Here is a 21,804-nt window from a genome sequence, read left to right on the forward strand (position 1 = left end):
TGCCCTGATAAGTGGCTTACCCCCCCCCCTGCCACCACACACACACACACACACAAACACACTCATTCTCTCCGTCCCCCTCTCTCTTTCTCTTTCCTTTGGCATCAGCCCCCTCTTCCCTCTCCTAACTCCCTAGATATTGTCTTCTAACCATTTCACACAAGGCTTGCAGAGACCTCTGAAACTCCAACACACAGATACAAAGTGAATATGTGACAATTACGCGGTCTTAGCGATGCAGCCAGTGGATTTAGGTGTTAATTGGGAACTGGGAGAGTGTATGTGTGTGTGGTGCACGTTCTGTGCCTAGGGTTGTAATCTCTCTGTAATCCATTGTTGTACGGAACTGGGCCGGGCCGGGCCGGGATCCTTGTCGCTCCTGGGAGAGGAGAGAAGGAATCAATTTCCTTCTCTCCTGTCACACACTGTCACGACCCAGAGGCAAAGGGGACGGTGAGAGGAAAAAAGATACAGAGAGAAAGAGGGAGCCACGCTTCAAAAGCAGGGCGAGGGGAAACATGAGGACAGGAGTGATCAGGATCAAGTGAGGATAGAAAAGAGAGAGACTGGAAGAACAGTGAGGGATGGACGACAAGAGTGAAGTCTTTCTGCGAGGCTGGGATTTCACTGATGTCAGCAGGAAAGTTTGTGTGTGTGTGTGTGTGTGTGTGTGTATAATCTATGTGTGTGTTTGTGGTGAATGTGATGAAATACGTGCTTAATGTCTGCCCTGTCTGCCCTACCCCCCATTGGGCTGATTTATCTCTGATTGGCTGCAATGACACTCTGAGGGCTGTCCATCATCTGCTCCTGGAGATTAGACAGCCAGTCAGCCCTCCATCATGGTGTGTGTGTGTGTGTGTGTGTGTGTGTGTGTGTGTGTTGGGGGGAGGTGGGGTCAGTTGCTTTTTCACTTGGGGCTGAATAGCACTGGCACAGGCTTGATGTCTGTAGCTGTGTGACAAAAGAGAGTGTGACAGTGAGTAGGTAGCTGAGGACTAGAACTGAGGAACAGTTTTAATTTTTGTGGCAGCGACACTGTAGATGCAGGTTCCATAAAAGCCCCGTTAAGTGATCTGAAAAACAATTGGCAATTTCTTTTTAAAGCAACCTTTGAAACAAATTAGTGGTTTAAAAGGGAAAATTGTTGTAACAGCTGGATACTGCTGACTGAAACGGGCACAGCTGTGCATCTTCCGCTGCACATATGAACCTCAGATTCATTGGGATTGTTACAGATGGACATAATCGTACATCATTGTTTTAATTGGAGTTTTTTTTAAATGGGGTGACAGGAATAAGGATGGGGTGATGATGTAGCAAGAGGGGGCCCGGCATACAATACAAGTTGAAGATTACAAGGACACTGCTTTAAAGTACTCTGATACCACAATGAGTCAGACCATTAATCTCTCTCTCCCTCTCTCTCTCCCTCTCTCCCTCTCTCTCTCTCTCTCTCTCTCAGCACATACGGCCAGCGATGGGAAGCCCGCAGGGAGACAGCCTGGAGGTGACGGCCCACATGAGAGCCCGCAGAAGCCCCCCGTGGTGAGGGTGAGAGGAGGCTCGACGCCCGCCAGCCTGGCCCGACCCTGGAGCCTCGCCCTGCTCTTTGCTGCACTGGGCCTGCAGTGGACCCTGTTCTGACGCTAGCGCCCCTTATTACCCGCCCCCACCGATACACATACACACACGCACACACTCATACATGTTTACCATGCAGGTATCACACATAGCATCCTAACTCCTGTCCTCGACGCACATGGACGGACGGTGACGACGGAGGAGAAATCGAGACTGGAAAAGGAGGATTGGGTGTGGAAGAGAAGAGGACAGTGACGTAGGAGACCGTGGGCGGGGGGCTCTTGCGGGGGACTTGTCGTCCCGCATCATCATCGTGTGTGTGTTTGCACAAGCTGATCCCACACACACTCATTTACCCAGATCGTTACTAGGCCTGCTGCTTCCTCTGGGCTGCTCTGTATATGTTGCGGGCCGGGCGCGTGTGTATAGAGACACTGATGCAGCCCTACCGCTCTTCGCTTCGCACACACCCTCACACACACACGCCCTCTGTGGGGAGGGTTACAAAGCAGGACTGCATTGTTCTGGTTTTACTTACCTACGCTTATACACACTCAGAGAAACACACAGACTCTCTCTCTCACACACACACATTCATATTGAAATACAAACACAACTGTCTACTTTTTCTGCTGCTGGTTTTTACTTACCCTTTCTGGCTAAAACCTCATCTTGGCCGTTGCACCAGTTGCCTACCAGGCAGCAGAGTTCAGCTCATTTAAAAAACTGTCACCTCATATATTTTCTTTTTTTTTCCAAGGATTAAGGAATGCATGATAGATTGATAGATCAATCCCAGCTGCCCGGCCCAGAATAGCAGATTTGATAAGCTCTTATGATTGTGCACCTCAGCAGAGATTAGAATGTAATCATTTCACATTTAGAAAACGGGCACACAAGCACGGCTGAACAGATAGTACAAACAAAGTAAGTGTGTATAGTATGTAACTGTATATAGGCAGAGAGATCGGATGGAGTATATGAGGTTATGATTCTCTAAAACCTGACCCAACAAAAAGCTCTTTACTGATAGACTAAATTGATTATTTTCTGTCTCCTCAATAGCTTTGAATGAACTGTGCTTGTCTGCTCTATATAAAAAAAAAACACAATGCAAAAAACCCTCTAGAGATCTATTTTCTATAACCAATAAACCAAGAATGTACATCCTTTTCCTACCCCAGCCTATGACATATATGGACACATTTTGGACATTTGGTCAGAGTCTGTACATTGTTGATTTTACTAATGTTTATTGTTCATCCAGTTTTTGCGTGTTTTGCTCGTTGAATTGCACATTAATGCATGTATAACCTACCTAGTTATCAAAGTTTTGTTATGATAGGGATCAGGTCTTTCTTTCAGTAAAGCAGCAAAAAATATATTGTTCTTTTCCCATAACCTTCCACTGATGACATCAGGTTTATCTTCCTCTCTCAAATGATGGTTTTGAACTTGACAACAGGAGGAAGGTTGGGCTTCAGATCCCATTACTACATACTGATTCAAGCAGGTTATACCATTTAACATATAGATATATAAATATATATAAAAAACATTTAGAATATTTTTTTTTATAATTTTGGGTGCATCTATTGTTTGATCCAGCACAGTGGCAGCCATTGTGGAAGCCCCCCTTCATGCATTTATCCTGCAACTACCCTGTTTTACTACTGCAGGCATTTTTGTCTTGAAAGTTATTCAGGAGAACCAAACTGGTACAATACAAAACTCTAATGTCTGGCAATCCACTAGTAAGCAGACCATTCCTTGGAACTTCCAGCAGATAAAAAGAGAGCAAATCCTGATTTTTTTTCCAAATGATTCCTCATGGGGATGGAGTAAAAGTGCAGCAAACATGCAGTAAAATGTGGGACTTCTACAATGGCTGCATCTGTATGTCTGTGTTTTCCTTCTTGTGTACATCAGGAGGTTTTGCTTAGTGGTACAGTAGAGTACCTGTGTGAATGAGGATGATGAATGTGCGGTTGAAGTTATGCAGATACAGTATTACAGCTGAATATGCCTATGTAAAGTTACACAGATATCTAAACTGAATATGCCTATACACTTACAGGTTGACATGGGTCTAGGAGCAGGGATACCTCTGCCATTGAATAATTAACATGAATTGGGGAAAGGTTTCCCTCTACCTACTGACAAGGGCTTCACCATTGGCTCTCCATAACAGTAGAATAAGGACAGATATATCCAGTCTATAGGATCAATGAGCTTCTCCCTAGTTTGGTATCAAGAAAGTACTGCCTGGCTTCAAGTGGTTCACTTGTCTAGATTAACTATATGCAAATGAATACAGTTATGGAAATGGAGATGACTACAGGTGTATGAGGTTTCAGTAGTTTAAATGTGTCCCATTTTGTGTGCTGTAACCAGATTAGTCCAGTTCATACCAATCAACTTCTGTCATTTTCTCCATGTATGTTTTGTTTCTGACTGGCATTCAATGCACCCACAGATCACTTACAGTCCTATACATTAGCATGTGTATAAATGTATATATTTTAAGTCACTCACCATTTGTTTTGTGTTTTATTTCCTCTCTTTTGTATCAGTATGGTATGGTGTAGCTGAGCTCTATTAAAGGTGCTCTGCTTTACTGCTGGTCTCGACAGCCTCTCCTTTAAGAAAATAACACAGTCATTATAAACACTGACAAACAAGGGATTTGCTTCAGAAAGTATTAACATTTCACATGCACTCATTCACTCTGCCTCTCTTCTCAAGAAGGACTATCAAACCGTGAAATACCCACATTAAGTACATCTAGTGTTATTGGCTCACATTTGGGTTCTTTTAAACCAAGGGGACCTATTAATATTGGCTTACTTTCAGTTGCTGAAAACTTCAATCTATTCTCTCATACCATTGCTTTCTAAACTTACTTAATCTTGACTGCTGGTGCCCAGTGGAGGAGGAGTGAGTGGTGAGGGTGTGGGCAGGGCAAGCCGTCACAGTCTGACCTTCTCTATTTGCATCCAGGAAGCCTCTTGCTAAACATATCAGTCTGTCTGACTGTGCAGCCCAGCCTGTGCCATCTTTGCACCAGGAATAGAGGTAGAAAGGGGGAGAGTGTGAGAGAGAGGAGGAGGAGGACGTGAATAGGTTTGGTGCTGGAAAGGACAGTGGCAGACAGTCAGCCGTGATGACAGCGGCGTCGACAGTGACAGTTTGCTCGCTCAGCTGATGTGTGGCTGACCCGCTGGCTGCTCCTGCAGGGGAAACTTTGGCTATTTATGGGCTATAATTGCCCCGAATTAGCCTGCGCTGTCAGTTCCAATGTTAGCATTACTGTTAGCCTAGCTTAGCTACAGTAGGACACACACAAACACAGAGAGCGAGCAGACAGGGTGCCAGTGCTGGCAAAGGCAGAGGTATGTGTGCTGTGGGGTGTGTTGCGAGGCACCCACTGCACTGCTGTTAGATCCAAATGAAGACTCAAAGAGAGCGAGGTTACAGCCTGAATCAGCCATGTCATGTGCTATCACTGTCATCATTACAGTCGCTGTATTCTTTAACATCATTATTTTAGGATGAAGCCTGAGTACTTGTGTAGACACGTACAATGTATATGATGCAACGCTCACATGATTGCAGGAAATAAATTGGAAGTGATGTTCATAATTGGTTATCATGGTAACATTGGTCTGTCTTCCTCCACAGAGAGTGTAAAAGCATTTGATGGCAGCGTATCAGGCGACAGTGGCCCTCCAAGTCTCACCACACCTCCCACTGTTTAAGCCATCAGCGTGAGAGCACATAACTAATGGCACTTTACTGGCTAAGCACACAATGTCTCTCTCTCTCTCTCTCTCTCATACACACACACACACACCCACACACACATGCAATCATGAACACAAAAAAAACATGACAGACCCCCCCCCACACACACACACCCACACACACACACACACACACACACACACACACACACCAATGATCTCATTCACACACACTGTCCCACAGTTGCACACAGTCACTCACACGCAGAGTGTATTTGATCCTTGGAGTCTATTTCATGCTTGTTCCTGTGAAACTGAGTGTCTGGCTGGCTTGAGAAGAGAGTGGAGCGTCCAGTCCAAGGCTATCTTAGAGGCAAAGAGGAGGTAATGTAATTGGACTGCATTGTGCCCGCCTGACAAAAGCAAAGCTGTCTGCCGTCCTTTCATAACCTCCGCTGACTGTTGCAGAAAGCCATGGATGACTTTAAAACGTGGACAAAGACGGGAGCAAATTGAGACACTGAAAGAGCATTTCCTGGAGTCTGAAAATTACCTTCAATTGAGCTTTCTTTTTTAAAGCTATATGAAGTCTCTAGGTTTTCAAAATTGGACACATGAGCACAAAAGATGTAATATAAAAGGTACACACACACACACACACACTGCAAGAGACAGTGTGGTCAGTGAGTGTAACAGTGAGAGTTAGGGGGACCCGGGGTCACAGCTGCTCAGCTCTCTGTCTGGGCTATTTTAAACGCTAGCACACATCAGCGCTTCTGTCCCACTGGCTTGGCCCAGCCAACAGCTCAGCGTCCTCACACACACACACACACACGCACACCCGTCCCCTGAAACCTTACTTGCCTTAGCAAAGAAACAAGGTAAGAGCCATTCACGAGCTTCCCCACAGACATTCAGAGATGAACCACGGTTGCATCACACATAGCGAACACAGCCTGCAGATGAATAACTGCATTATCTAACGGCTGTTTCCACTGAAGTCAACCTGATTGTGCGGGAGCGGTGTGACAGCAGTAGGATCCCCCCCAGATTGTCTTACCTTGTCAGCCCGGGGATCAGAGAGGCGGGCCAGGACCAGGAGGGAGGGAAGGAAGCAGGGAGGCACTGGAAATAGCTTTTCACAGACAGGCGAGCGGGCGAGGTAGAGGGGTAACGAAGGAGGACCTGCGGCTGCTATTTACCACAACTCTCCTTCTTGAGTTTCAGCTGTCTACTGTAGTCCATTCCCTTCTACTCAGAGCTCCCTCTGTCCTGACAACAGGCTAACACAGGCTGTCACTACCAATTCTCCCTCTGCCACTGAGCTCTGTCCAATTAACATTATACTCAATGAGCTCTTGAGCTGACTAATTGAGGCCAATTAAACAAATTTCTGACATGGCAGACCTTCAGGAAAAGCCTCAGCAACACTGAGAGAGATCAAATCAGCAACAGGGATGCGGACAACTGTTGCTTGATTCCTCCAATCCACTGATTGGCCTCACTTGTCAGTTCTGTTTCCCATCATGCAGTGTGCTGGCAGAGGGCAGGTAAACAGTGTTGGGAGGTGCTCCTCTCCTGCCAGCTGCCATAGGGTTGTTGTCGGTTTCTCTGTCTGCCTGACTGTGGGAAAATGTTAATAAGAAACCCAACAAGTCCGAGCACCTTCTCCTTTTTCCATGGGTGGCCAACATGGTGTGGCAATACGCCGTCTGGCTGGCTGTCGAGCCTCCAGGCTATTTGTGGTCGAATGATTAAATGTTTTAAAAACACCAACATGCATGTACACAGATCTGTGGCTACAGGCATACACACACACACACACACACACACACACTCAAACAATCATTAAAGTTCAAGACTGCAAAAGGCACCTTGTCCAATACTCGGCAGACAGCTCCCTCTGGCAAGTCATTCTGGTTGAGTATGAACAGCAGTGATATGAACACAATAATGCAGAACAGCCATTCAGCTGGGCAATAATGTCAGATCCCACAGGAATCCCAACTTATTCTGCCTGTTATTAAAGGAAAATAGAGGCAGACGCAAATCGCACCGCAAGCCTAGAGGACAGGGTGTCTGGCTGGAACCCCTTACTGACCCCTCACTGAGGGGACCCAAGGGTGAGGAGGGTTTCTGGACCATTGCTGCCCCACCCCCACACCCTACCCACACACGCACACAAGGAGAGAAGACAAGGGAGGGAGGGAGGTCAGGTGAGGCGTCTGTAGTCTCACGCAGAAGAGAGACGAGAGAAAGCAGAGCACCTGCATCAACTTGGTGAAGAGCGAGTTAGAAAAAGTGGGAGATAAAGAATCTGGGCAACAATAGCAGTGGCAAAGCTACATATGGATCAAACTTATAGTGATACGATTGATATATATCAATCTGAATTGCTGATTTACCAGGTTTTCTGCTGCAGCGTAAGTTTGTGTACAGTGTGTGCATGGACATATAGTATATATCCATATGGTACTGACTGCTGGAATGACTCCAATATATGTATGTGTGTGTGACTCATAAATGCAAATTATAGTACACAAGGTAGTACCCCCACACACATACACACACACACAATTATACACAGACACATACAGTATATATACTGTATATATTTCCTGGCCTGTGGAGCGGAGAGAAGTGTTGGGTGAGGAAGAGTTGTCATTAAAATGTATTGTGTCTTAATAAGGCGGAGCAGAGGGGCCTGAACATTAGTCACCATGAAAGCCGGGCCGTTAGGAAAACAGATTAACTATGTCGCCACATGACAACGGCCAGCCGCAGAGATATGTGGCCCTGCTAGCGTGAGCCCCCATTCCAATTAGACCGGTGGGGTCTGCATTAGTTAGAGGGTGTGTGTGTGTGTGTATGTGTGTGTGTGTGTGTGTGTGTGTGTGCGTGTGTAAGAGGTATGATTAAGGGAGGGTTGGAAGGGAGTGTGTGTGTGTGTGTGTGCGTGTGTGTGATTTCACATGCGTGTGTGTATTCCTGTCACACATGTTCAAGGCTGGACAGCCTCTCATGCACGCTTCCCAGTCAGCCCCGCTCTGTTTGGCATGCTACTGGCAGCCTCCTCCCTCATGTCCAGGAGATGGATGAGTGCTGGTGTGAACGTTTCATGGCTCCCTTGGGTGCCATCCCACCTCCTCAAACACACACACACCCACACTCTCTCTCTCTATCACTGAAGGTTGGACCAATGGGATATGCTATTCAGTGAATATTAAATATATATTAAATGGTCTGATTTTTAAATTTTTACCTTCCTTTGTCCTTTTTTCTCCATGCATTTTTCAATTGAAGACCTGACATCACTGTGACGCAACCATACATTAGTACGGTTTTGGAGCATGAATGTTAATTCGCTAGTGTCTGTGCTTGTGTGTGTGTGTGTGTGTGTGCGCATGTATAGATTGTACATACTCATGTGAAGGCACGTGAATATCTGTGTCTATTTGTTTCTATACCTGAAAATCAGTGTCCCTTCAATCTATGCTTGCGTTTGTCTGAATGTGTGTGTGTGTGTGTGTGTGTGTGTGTGTGTGTGCATGTAGGTCAGACGTGTGTATGTGTGTGTGTGACCCAGGATGAATGAGTGCGCTGGTAGACAGGAGCATCATTGATCGGCTATGATTACGGATTCAGAGAGGCCCGCCACTGTCCGATTGTGCCGGGCCTGAGAGAGGAGAAATCAATGCTGCGGGGCTCACAGGCCGTCACCCAACAAGCTCATACTTACAACACATACACTCCCTTCCTCATACCAGAGGGGACTTGGATTACATTGATGGCACTTGTTTCTTCTCATGTTAGTTATTTCTCCAGTGGCTGATGGTTACACTTTGAGTGACATGACACAGCGGGAGGTTCAGACCAGTCAATTTAGTGAAAATCTGAGTTTCTTTGTCATGCCAACTGGTAGCAGGGGAGCTTGTTATCTATCATTCTTGCTTTCTCCAGTTGTTTAATGGTCATGTATGTGCACTACTTTGAATGGTTTTTCAGACAGTAGCCTGCACATGTCTTAGCAACCGCTGTGTAAGAGCGATGAATGTGCAGGAAAAGGTGCATAAGCAAGCAAGGACCATGTTAAATCTGAGACAAAAAATTCCATAAATTAATAGTTTAAGGATAATGAGGATATGCTGCATACTGTAACCCAGGGCGACAACTGTATGTGATGACATGATTTATGGTAGCCCCCTTCTATTCCCCCCATATGAGCTGTACAAGCTAATTCAATGTCAGGAATTTATGGCGTTGTTTTACAATGGTGACGTACTGTACTGTACATACACTTACAGTATGGCGATATTTGAGAGGGAAAATCCACCCTAAAGTCCAATTCACAGATTTTATGTTAAAAAGTTCAGTCTGGACATGTGAGCATGGACAAGTTTCACCGAAATCTAGAAACAAGAGAGACAATATTTTGACGATGTCGATAAGTGATAAGAGCTGGAGGAATTTCACTGAGAATGAATGACACACTTTGTAGATGCTGTGACAGAACTGTGATAAGTATATGGCCCCTTTCTCTGATCCACTGTTAAGTTTTGAGCTGTTTGATTTAAAACAAAAGAAGTCCACAAAGTCAGTTTCCAATTCTTTATCAATGGAACAAGTTGGTTCTATGTTTTCTAGCTTTGGAAGAGAGTTTCCATGCTCACAAATAATGACTGAAGGGATCAGGATATGAATAAACAGGAATTTTAGTGTGAATTTTTACAATGAGACAAAAACATTAATGCTGCAATGATATCATGTCCTTCTGATGCCCCTTTACAGAAGTGGAATAACAAGGCACACGTTTTAGGCATCCAGTAAAACATGCATATATGCATGACAGACTGTGACAGGCATAAAATATCTCATGTAAGTCTACATGCCAAGCACACATACTTTGTTACATTTACTCGTATAAATGACGCTCCAGTCAAGAGGGCCTTGTAAATCAATGATGAGGCACACAGCACTTTTGAACTCCGGGCTGCAGGAAACGTACACACTGCATTACAGCTTCATTTGAAACCCAACCAAAGACAGACTGTTTTTCAGCCGACAGATTTACAAGTTAGATTTGTTTTACAATCCAGTTTACAACACCATATGAGGGGATTGCTGAGAGAACCATCCGTCTAAATGGCAATTCCCCATTAGCAGCCCCGCTCTGATCAGAGAGGGCGAGGGAAAGGGCTTCTGACAAAACCATACCAGTACCATAGCTGGACGGCTCTCAAAAGCGGGCTGCTCGCACATAGAAAAACATGGCTCATGAAAAGCTAACCGTTTATATTTCAGTGGTAAGACTTACTCTTACACAGCCAGTGATATCTGTCTGCTGATCGAACTGAGTCAGGAATGATACACTCCATTCGTCATGCAGTCTTGCTCATTAAAAACAAAATAGGAGAGATGTGAGGAGGAGTAATGTGATGAAGTGCTTCTGTACTGGGGAGGCTTGAGGAATGCTGGAGGAATGTTTGGATGTTCTAGAGTGGCAGGGGGAAAATAATTAAGGCCTCTTCTTAGGGGGCTGAGAACCACACAGAGACAGGGGCCTCCCACTGGGTCCAGGGCCTACATGGAGCGAGATGCTGCCAATCTGGATGAACTGCCTGCGAATGCACCAGCTACATGAAACCCTATGAGAGCCCTGAGGTTCCTTGAAGTCCATTTGAATAGAAGAGTTTTGATGTTGATTTTCTGGGTGACACCAAGCAAAATTTCACTAAAATCCTAATTTTTGTGACACTGGACATAGACTGGACATAGATGCCATGCTGTCATTTAAAACAGTCCAACATCTGATATTACAAAGCAATTACAGACATGAGAGATGGCTATAGGAGATTGTGCAGATCCTCCAAACCTGTCATCGCCTGCTTCCCTCCCATGAGTTTATGAGTTTTCACGGCAAGAAGCAGATGAGAAGAGTGGTTAATTTATCCTCGAAGACATATGACAAATAGAGGAGGTGAAATATTTATATGGGAACAGCATGCGGGCAAATGAACAGAGTAATTGGATGAAGGTGGTGCAGGAATAAGGGGATGCCAGCACCAGATGGGTATGGAGTGACGCTATCTTGGTGTATGAGAGAGAGAGGGGGAGAGGCCTCGTGTTGGAGGATGAGAGAGAGAAACCTACCCGTTGCAGTCCTCTCATTCGTTATGTTTACATGAACAAGATGTGTGCTGTCTTTTCTATCTCAGCGCAGAGTGCTAACATAAGCTACTGTACATAAACAGATATTAAAACACTGCATTCAATTGCCATTAATCAGCCTTAAGCCGCTGAGAGTGGCGTTTCAATTAAATTTCATGTGATGGGATTTATCTTTAGCATACTCCACTGCAGCCCCTATATCAGTGAGCCACATGGGTGAGACTGACAGAATCATTGGTGTGATTGTGTTTTTTCATGTTCATAACATGGCAGTGTCCATACTGTGAGAAGATTGGAATGTGCTCAGAGTTGTAATTACCAAGCAGAGATGGTGCCAGGATGCCCACAGGGACATATAAAGACACAACACAACACACTCCGGGGGGCATCTCTCATCCGCGACAATGGCTGCCTGCAAGAACCACCCCAAGAATTCAAGGACCGGAGCCTCGCTGGCCGCCGGTCGCTTTCCCGTAATTCCAACCCTCCTCTTTTCTCTCCCCTCTTTTGAACCCTCTCTCTCTATTTATTCTGTTTTCAGCGCCTCATTCCCTCCACTTTAAATGTATCTCCCCATAACCTTTTATCTCCTCGTCCGCTTCCCTGTCGTTCTCCCCATGTCATCCATCATCACATTCTCCCCGTCCTTATCTCGCCTCATATGTTCACCCCCCTCCCGATTTCCCTCACTTTTTTCTCATTTTTCTCCACATCTCTATCTCTCTACCCTTTGCTCTCGCCATCAAAATCTCTCCTTTTTCTGTCATCGTCTGTCTCTGGCTACTGGGGAGGGCTGTGTGTGTGTGTGGAGATATGCAGATCTGCTGTTTGTGGAGACTGTGTTTGCACAGACTGACACTGGGTAAATGTGATCAAGGAGTGATGTAGCACCACAAAATGGCAAAGGGACAGGTGTAAAGAAAAGGCAGGCGGCAGAACAACATCAAATCTAAGTTTTATGCAGGCGCGCATTTTATTCACCCAAGGATGAAGCAGTCTGGTGTGATCGGGCTGTGTTCTCATGAGATGTAGATAGAGGGGAAAAGGAAGGAGAGAAAAAGAGATGCGGAGAGAGAGAGAGTGGAAATAAAAAGGAGTGAGGAAAAGAGACAATGAAAGAGACAGGAGAGAGGCAAGAGATAAACCCGGTGAGTAATGTGTACACACTCTAGCACTCTGGTGAATGTGCTGAACTCAGGCTAATGGTTGACATAAAACCCGGAGAAGGCAGGGAATCGATGCTATCTATATGAGCCCAGGATGAGACTGGTTCTGGGGAGAGGACACAATGATCTCTCTCTAAAGGCTGATTACATCTGTTGAAACAGCACACTGGTATTTACATAGAAACCCCACTGAGGCCCGGCAGTGGGCCCTGTAAGCCGGCCAAACCTGCTGCTCCCTCACTGCATCACTCTGACTGGAAGGAGAAACTCTGGTTATATGTGTGTGTGTGTGTGTGTGTGTGTCTCTTCTATCAGATCTGGCTGTGCCTATCTCTTTTTTCCTTGTGTCATTAGCATCTTCATATGTAAAACTGTACTTGTGGGTGGGTGGGAGCGCTGTGTGCATTTCAATACAACAATATGAAAATGATAAATCCTTCACTTCCACTCCTCCAGTCTTCCATTCTCATACTTATGTACCCTGACCTTCAACAGTAGTGATGAGATTGCCTTTTATATGTGCATGCATGCATCATCTCAGTGTTTTGTGCCTGAAAAGGTGCGGTCTAACAACTGCAGTGTTTCTGCGAAGTGACAGGGTTCATTTTCACCCGGAAACCTCATCACGCCCTGAAAATGCCCGCCGCATAATTGCTGCATGTGTACACTGACAGTTGTATGGCCTCTCTTCCCCCCCCTCCCCACCTCTCTCCCCCCGCCCCCCCTGCTCTCCTCGCCCTTTGCTACCATTTTGCCTCCCCTCTCCTCCCCCCTTTCTACCCCCCCCCCCAGCATCCTGGTCCTCATTAGAAGGCCTTTCATGGTCAGAGCCAATAAAACTTCAATGGGAGGCAGCCTGAAGAAAACATGGCTGTGCTGTGGCTTTACTGAGCGTTAATTACATGATCTCCATACCAGACAGTGGAGGGCCAATCAGTCTCTCCAGCAGCACCCGCCGACCTATGGCCACATGTGGGACACTCGCAGACACATAAACGCACATTGCACACACACTCTCTCCCTCTCTCTCTCTCACACACACACACACATGCATCTACGTGCAAACAAGTACACATACACACATATGGGCATATACGTATGGTCAGGCATACACACACCCAGTTTTATATGCACACACGCACACAACACCGACAGGTATATGATCACAACACACACACACACACTGGGGCCACTTAGCCTCGTTAACTAACCTCTGGCCACATGTGCTCAACTCCGGCGGGGTTTTCCCCCCACGGCAAGAAGAAAAGTGAAGCAACGGTAATAGAAAAACTGAGACTGTGGTTTATGTCTGCTGTGTGGCAAACTTACTCAATTCTCACCCTTAGCGGAATATCTGTGCTGGCATACTGCAAGATTTGCCTGAGTAAACGTTTACAGGCAGCACACAAGTAAGACACTTGACTTTGCAGAAAGAAGGTGCAATTAAAGTCTACTCAGTGGATCATTTCAGAGCCGAAACACTGGGCAGTGAGTACAGCTATTTGTCAGTTTGTGATATGTGAGATTCCGTTCTCTATGTTTGGACTCATCCAGTCACGAGGAACAGACTAATTATAGAGTAACATTGCCTAATGTATTCATAAACAATGTCTGCCTTCATAAATAGAATGATGGGGAGGCAGGAAATGACTGTTCATACCATGTGGCTCTCTCTTTCCCTCTCCTTTCTCTCTCTTTCTCACTCCTCTCACTTTGTTTGTCTTTCTGTCGTGTGACGGCCGGTTATTTCAGGCTGCACCGGAGTTTTTCCATGTGTCACTGCGATAATGTGGTGTGGCATCTTCCTCCCCAAACAGTTCTTAAAACGCCAGCACATCTCCCACAGGAATGACACCATCAAACACCCTCTGATTCCGTTTCGCACACTGAGATGACAAAAGAGACAATGTTTTATGTGAGAATACTGTATGTCCCTATACTGTACAGTACATGCAAAACATGACCATAAAGGATGTAAAGTATACAGCGGCAGTTCACATCAGGTATGATTTGATGATGTCACATGAAAACCATATTCCTCCATTTTTGGTATTTCTTTTATTTTATCACCTCAACTGAAAAGTATATGCATGGACGTGTAACTTTAAAAATGATAGCATCGATCTGAAAATGGGAATAAAAAAAAGAATTAAGACTTCAGAGCAGACAGCCTTCACACAGGACAGAGGTGAGAAAGTGTAGGATAGTGAAAGCAAAGAATTAAGAGCATGAGTTATGCTTTTGAATACAAGCACGTTGAAAACAGCATCACAGGCGTAGGAAGCCAACACATTCAAATGCATGAACTTCTTGCTTATATAACCATATAAAGAGGTATTCTGCCCAGACACAGCATGGGAGAGAAAGTGTAGATGACCGTTAATGTCACATGTTTCTGTGTGTATGCATATGTGTGTGTGTGCGTATGTGTGTGTACATTTGTTTGCATGCCATATGACAGATTTGAAATGGCAAAGGTGCGAAAATAAATACTGTATATAAGCCAACATAAGCGCAAACTTATTTTTAGTAGCTACTAAAGTACTATAGTTCATTTTTCTTGTGCTTTACCTTGCTTTCCATGCCCTTAAGTGAAGAAGTGTAAAAGCACACACAATTTTGAGGCTCATGTTATGAATCAACAAACACATACGCTACGCATGCACACACGCACACGCGCGCACACACACACACACACACAGATAATGAAGGCATTCAGCAGGTGACAGGTAATCTGGGAACATCACTGGGCAGGTAGTGACTTGCTGGCTGTTTAATTGCACCTTGAGGAGTGATGGCGCATGTGCACATGCAGACTGGAGGAGAGCAACTTAACATTGACCTGTATTGGTGGGTGGATACCTGGGGTCGAGGACACGCCCACGGTCCACCTGTGACACCTGGCTTGTAGCGATCAAGCTGTCAGGACACAGTGCACATTCTTTCACTCTGAACTAGGCTGGACCGTGTTGTGATTCACCAAACAGCACAAATAAGCACACTCAACTAGCTCATTACCATTGTAGGTGAAAAGAAAATGTCAGACAAAAGGCCATATAAAATTTCCGAACCTCAACCTAACAATCAATCATGTTAGACATATGTAGGCCCCTCCAACTAAAAGAGCAAATGTTCTTCTAAAAATAATATTTAAGATGAGAGAATAAAGCACAAATGTAAGGAAGGAACATGTAACCTCGTGCAGTCGCTCTCGCTCGCTCGCTCGCTCTCTCTCTCTCTCTCTCTCTCTCTCTCTTCCCCCCGCCTCCTCCTCCTCATTCCACCGAGTGGCAGCGCTGGGATAGCATCGTTCCGTAAAACCTGAACGGGTTATAGAGCTGCGGTAACTGTCTGTGCGCACCCCGTTACCCAGATCGCCGGGGCTGTCATTGCCGGTAGGCGTATGGCGACAGAACCACAGTCGCTATCCAGACTGCACGGCGTCAGCGCAATACAGTGCTATTTTCTGCATGAGTTGAATTATTTCAGCTTTAAATGTGTAACCTAATTCTTTCCTCTATTGCTTCTCCCCCTCCCTAGGTGAGCCAATATATTGAGTATCAATAACAGTGGATAAGACTGGAGAGCAGCAATCATCCTGGCCATTGCGTGAAAGGCTCCAGTTATTTGGGACCCAAGTCAAAACGAGCTCCTGTCCTGTCCGGATCGGCCCTGCGCTGCGCTCGGGAAAGAAACGGGACCTGTGCGCTGTGAAGAGTCGCTCCTGTGCCGTGCAGCAGTGCGCGGAGACGAGACGCACTAGACGCACTAAAAGGGCAGGAGGGGGACAGGAAGGTGGAGGATATTTTACGCGCAGCAACAGCAATCAGTAGCTCTGTTTGACACACGGCTGCTAACTGGGAGTCTCCGCTCCGTTTAGGACTCAACACGATCGCTTCGCTCCTCGCTCGGATTTGCACTTGACTGAGTTCACACACAGCAGCTGGCTGGGATGGATTCCTTCATCATTGCGACTCTGGCACTGTGCTCTCTAACGGCACCAGCTTATGGGGACAAAGGGACCGGCAAAGCCCGGAGTTGTTCGGATATCAGACAGTTTTACAGCGGGAAAGGATTCCCCCTGGACGGTCTCCCTCAGTCCGAAATATCAGGTAAGCGGCCTTGAAATATACAGTAGCTTGATCAAAGTCTGTTGCGTTCACGCTGTGCGCAATCTTTCTCTGGATCAAATCTGGTCACACGCCTCGTTACAAAAAAGAACTATGAGGATAAGCTACTATATGATCATATCACTCTGCTACCATCTGTCCAAATATTGTACCACAGAAATTCTTTAAGTTACACCATAATAGATACAGTAGGCTATACATTAAAGTACGACACGGTGGCTGTGAACTGACTACTGAGTACCACAATGACTCTACTCTAAGTCCCTATAGGAATATTAGTCAATTATACGGCCAAAGTCGCACCTGCAGTGGCACTTTTGACTGTCTCGTGCAGGCCCATTCTGTAGATCTGACATATCCTACAGAAATGCATAAATGATAGGTTTGAGTGTTGTTGGTCCACACAGACTTTGTGCTCTGTGCTCACTGTAGCTTATAGGATATTTTAACTTGTTGAAAAATGTTTTGTTAACCCCTGGCTTCAAATGAAGCATTTTTAGTTTGTTTTGTTGTGCTACTATACTTTCTTTCTCAGCAGGACTCGATTTATCAGAGCCAACTACCCAGCTACACCTCTTTTAAGCCGGTCTAGCGTTTCATGTCTCTAGCTCTTGGCTATACTGTATCACTAAAGATGAAACACTGCTTTGAAAAGATATTAGGAGAGTACAGACATGTCACAGACTGTATTGCTGTCTGACTCCTGATCAAAAATAGGAGGTAAATCCCCTAAAATCCCTCACACTTGACATCTCTGAGCAATACTGATGCACAAATGGAACTTTATTTTCTTTCCTCCTTTCTCCATCTCCCTATTTCTCGAAGTCACTCTAAACTAAGCTGCTACTCTCTAAGCTACTCCCTACTCTTTCTCCTTCTTTGTATGTCTGGACTATTTGCAAGGAATTCTTCCTTAGAAATTAACAGGCGGTCACTTGACCACATGCCGTAACCGCGCAGATATGATGTTGCACCCTGTGTCATGGTCTGATGTCAGAGGGCTCTTTTCATAGACACAGTCACAAGCCACTCTGCAGTTCAGATGATTACACGTGTGCCTTCCCTGGAATTCTGTGCACTGCTTTCACGCACACAGGCACAAACACACACACAAACACACACACACTTGCAGTTCACTGCAATTTCTAGTTCTACAGTTACAGTCGTACATGCATGGACAAGAAAGGAGACCATGACCATGCATACTCTCACAACTGCTTTCCTGGGTGCAGATTCAAAGGGAATATAACTCCATTTAAAATTCACATTCACTTACATTTAAATTTAAAAAAATTAGTGAATGTGAACAACTCTCTTCCAAAAACTTCAGATCAGAGAAGCACGGCGCTAATCTGTGAGGTCCTAACAATCTAAAGCCTCTCACTGAGAGACTGTGGAATTTTGCCACCAAATGAGTTTTAGATTATAATACAGCTATCAGTTCCCAATCCGATAATATACCCTTATCCCCAGAAAATCCTTCTAGATTCTGTCTCAGTCACCTTTTCCACGTTCTCCAATTCATTTTCTACGGAGTGATAAGCTGGTGTGACTACACAGATAAACTCTTCTCCCCTGTTCCTGGCCATAGAAGACAGTGATGTTTGTTCATTAGTGCAGACTGAACGGTACTGAGGCATTCAGTCCTGAATTCCAGCAGTATTTGCCTAAAGGTCACACATTCAGGTTGATTATATATAACTCAATAGGTAGACCACGACTATAACACTATAAGGGTTTAGAATCCCTTGTGCATACTTAAAGAGTTATCCACACACGGTCTTGTAAATATATCTTTTGAAATACACTTGAAGTTCAGTACTAGATGTGATAAATAGGTGGAAACTGCTCTACTTTGTGTGGTGCCAAATGGGCTATCATCGAGACAGAGAGTATTGTGTCTTGCCAGAAATCTCCATATAATGAGCTGTGGATTTTTGTGGGACTTTTAGTTTGGTGGATTTTTGTTCTAGTTTACTAATTTAGCTGTATTCTCTTGATTACAGTACACTCAAGTTCCTTGCTAGCCAATGAGCCGCATACATGAAATGTTAACAGTACGTCATAACTATATGTAACGTGATGTCCAATGCAAAGACATAGATCCTTCCTAGTGATTACACTGATAGAAAATGAGGGAGATTAAAAGATTTGAGGGTGGGGCAGTAATGTGATGAAGCTGTTAGCTCGTGTCATCATGCCATACATCATAAGGTAGTGAGAGCCTAGTAGTAATGGGACACTCCTAATCAAATTGATTGACCATACTGTATAAATCAATCGACAGAATTAACGCCAGTGCTGGTCCCTTTGACAGCCCCTTTTCTTCCAAATGTCTGTAATCCATAATGCTTTGAGGAGCAAATCTGTCTTGTCATGACACCACCTATTTCTCTTGTTTCAATCAATGATGTGGAGCATACTCAAGTCTGGGGTCAATGCTTGCTCTGTCAGAGAAAAAAAATAGGAGCGAGAGACAGAGAGAGAGAGAGAGAGAGAGAGAGAGAGAGAGAGAGAGACAGACAGACAGACAGAGGGACAGAAAGAGAGACAGAGAGAAATGTGAGGAAAAAGAGAGAGATGAGAGAGAGGCAGAAAGTGACGGAAGACAGAAAGAGAGAGAGGGGAGAGGGGAGGCTATGTACATTGACAATATTTCTCTCTGTGTCCCCGTCTCTTGGCTCTTAATAACAGCTCATACGTGCCAGTCTGGCATATTAAACACCTCAGTAAAACATGAAAGCTTTAATTTATGCTGCCAAATTATGAGCCACCTGAATGGTGAGGATGATCCCTGACATTTGCGGAAGGATATTTCCTGCTGTGACACCGGGGCTTGATCAGCCTAATGTATTGGCTGGGCCCGACTCAAGGTCGCATGCTGAGTCCATCACCCCGATTCACTCTGGGTGGAGAATGAGAGATACGACTGCATCCCAATTCTGTGAATTATGTCCTATCCCAGTGGCTTTAAAACCTTTTCAAGGCCATTGCGCACATTTGCAAGACACGAAAATCCTTGCAACAGCAACTGATTGATGTACATGTAAACTTTAAACTTCATTTATTGAATATGTATAGAAGAAAACATATAGAAGAACATGATAAGCATATACAAAAAAAAAGCTGGACAAGGCCCGCAATACATTAGCCTAGAAACAAATATGTGTGATCTTAAGCCAATATGGTTTCATTTTAATGAAGAGCCAAGATTGAGGGTTTTAAAGATGATCCAACAGCTTTTATCCTTTCCCTTTTCTACATTTGAATAAAGAGACACACCTAGGATTACTCTGAAGTTCCAAGGTACACAAGTTTTAACTTTCCAACTAGTTGAGAACCACCATCCCAAATAGCAATCTCTTCTTCATTCCACGATATTGCTTTCATATGGATACGCCTCATAACAACATGGATTGTCATCTGTTCTTAGGTCATTTACCCTAGAGAAAAGGCCACAAGGGAAAAAAGCTATTGACTTTGAGGATGAATTGTTTGATGTCATTGTGTTGAAGCAGTGTTTACTGGACCATGGGAACAGTATCAACTGAGCCGAAATGAAAAGCAATGGTTTGCAAATAATCAAGTATTCACAAACTGATTGATGCTGTTGAAAAAAAGTGTGTTGACGTTGGTTTAGCTCTGTGGAGTGTGATCATTTTTGGCTACAGATTTTTTATGGTGTACTGTTTACCAAAAGTGGATGATTGATTTTTGTGAGGCTCATCTCTCTTCTCCCTGCGCTGCCCCCTCCCTGTCCCACCCCGTCATTACAGCCTTGATGACTTATCTTTTTGTCTTTCAGGGGATGACATTCTTCATCTCTCTCTCTCTCTGATCAACTCTTAAAGGGAGAGGCACCAGACATTCTTTGAGAGAGCAGCTGGCAGGCAATGAGTGTTAGACACTCAATGTCATATAATCCTGTACAAAAAGACAAGCTACACGAGGCATCTGTAGAAAGGCTGGAAACGCTTTGGTACGACATTGGGCTTTCTCATGCTGTATTTGTGTTGTTTTTGATTGCCGGTTGCTACAGGCTGACTGTGAGTCGTTCTGTGCTCTGAAGTGTCATCTCTAACCAGTGTTAGGCTAATGATACAGTGGGACTGGTGCTACAGGCCTGCTTACCAGGCCTGCTAGGAACTGTTTTTGACTAAAAACTGGCTTGTGGCTGGAAACATGGGTTGATCTGTCTGGTGGCCCACAGCAAAAAGTATGGAAATGTTTTGAGCTAATAAGCTTGAATGTGAATATGGGTTGTATACGTCTATTAGCAGTGTTGTAACTGTAACAGTGTGTTTGTATTTATTTTGTGCTTGGTGGGATCTGAGCTCATACTGCTTAAAGCATTTTTACACACACACACACACACACACACACACACACACACACACACACACACACACACACACACAGTAGGACATCTCCCTGGGCATCTTTCTCACCTCTTTGACTGAGGCTAATGATAAGATAATGGCTGCTGGTGTGTTTGCTGCCCCCTACACAGCTTCCCAGCCAGAGGTTAAATGCAAACAGGAACCCACTGCCAGCAAAAAGCAGCGGCCAGCCAGGCTGAGGCTACAAAATGTGCAACAAAACAGCAGAAATTCACCAAAAATACACTGGGTGCTCATATTAAAGGACAGCGACACTGGGAGGGTTAGACATAGTTTAACCATGCCTAACAGCCTGGATTATGCACCTATTTTGCAAGGATTGGCATGAAGAGAAACTAACACACAGAGTAGCCAGCTTAGTGAAATTGTTTACTTAGTTTTCTGACATGCCTTGTGCTACACTGGCATTATTGTCAGTGTACGGACAATTCACAAAAGGGGGTGCGGCCAACCAAGGCAGGATAGGAGAGAAAAACATTGATTCCTAGCGTAGTAAACTAGCTAACTTAGCTGGACTAGCCTACACCTAGAATAATATAAGGAGAGACAAGGCAACAAAACATGCCTGTCCCTTGCTGGGTGCGCAGTTGTCACAAAAGTCAGGTTAGTATAG

General features: G+C 44.9%; 1 protein-coding gene across 1 annotated transcript in view; it reads left to right on the forward strand.

The window, feature by feature from the left end:
- Positions 1-15,946: 15,946 nt before the first annotated feature.
- The window catches only part of LOC139662253 (glypican-1-like), a 60,813-nt gene continuing 54,955 nt past the window's right edge, over positions 15,947-21,804 (forward strand). The window contains exons 1-2 of the mRNA XM_071540897.1: positions 15,947-16,056; positions 16,202-16,773. Coding sequence (XP_071396998.1) covers positions 16,614-16,773 — 160 coding nt within the window. The 5' untranslated portion in view covers positions 15,947-16,056; positions 16,202-16,613. The remainder of the gene's footprint in view (positions 16,057-16,201; positions 16,774-21,804) is intronic.

This window comes from Centroberyx affinis, unplaced genomic scaffold (genome assembly GCF_046629955.1).
Source record: "Centroberyx affinis isolate AG114_WGS23_722 - 3 ecotype Tasmania unplaced genomic scaffold, CSIRO-AGI_Caff_v1 ptg000213l_1, whole genome shotgun sequence".
In the NCBI taxonomy this organism is placed as follows: domain Eukaryota; kingdom Metazoa; phylum Chordata; class Actinopteri; order Beryciformes; family Berycidae; genus Centroberyx; species Centroberyx affinis.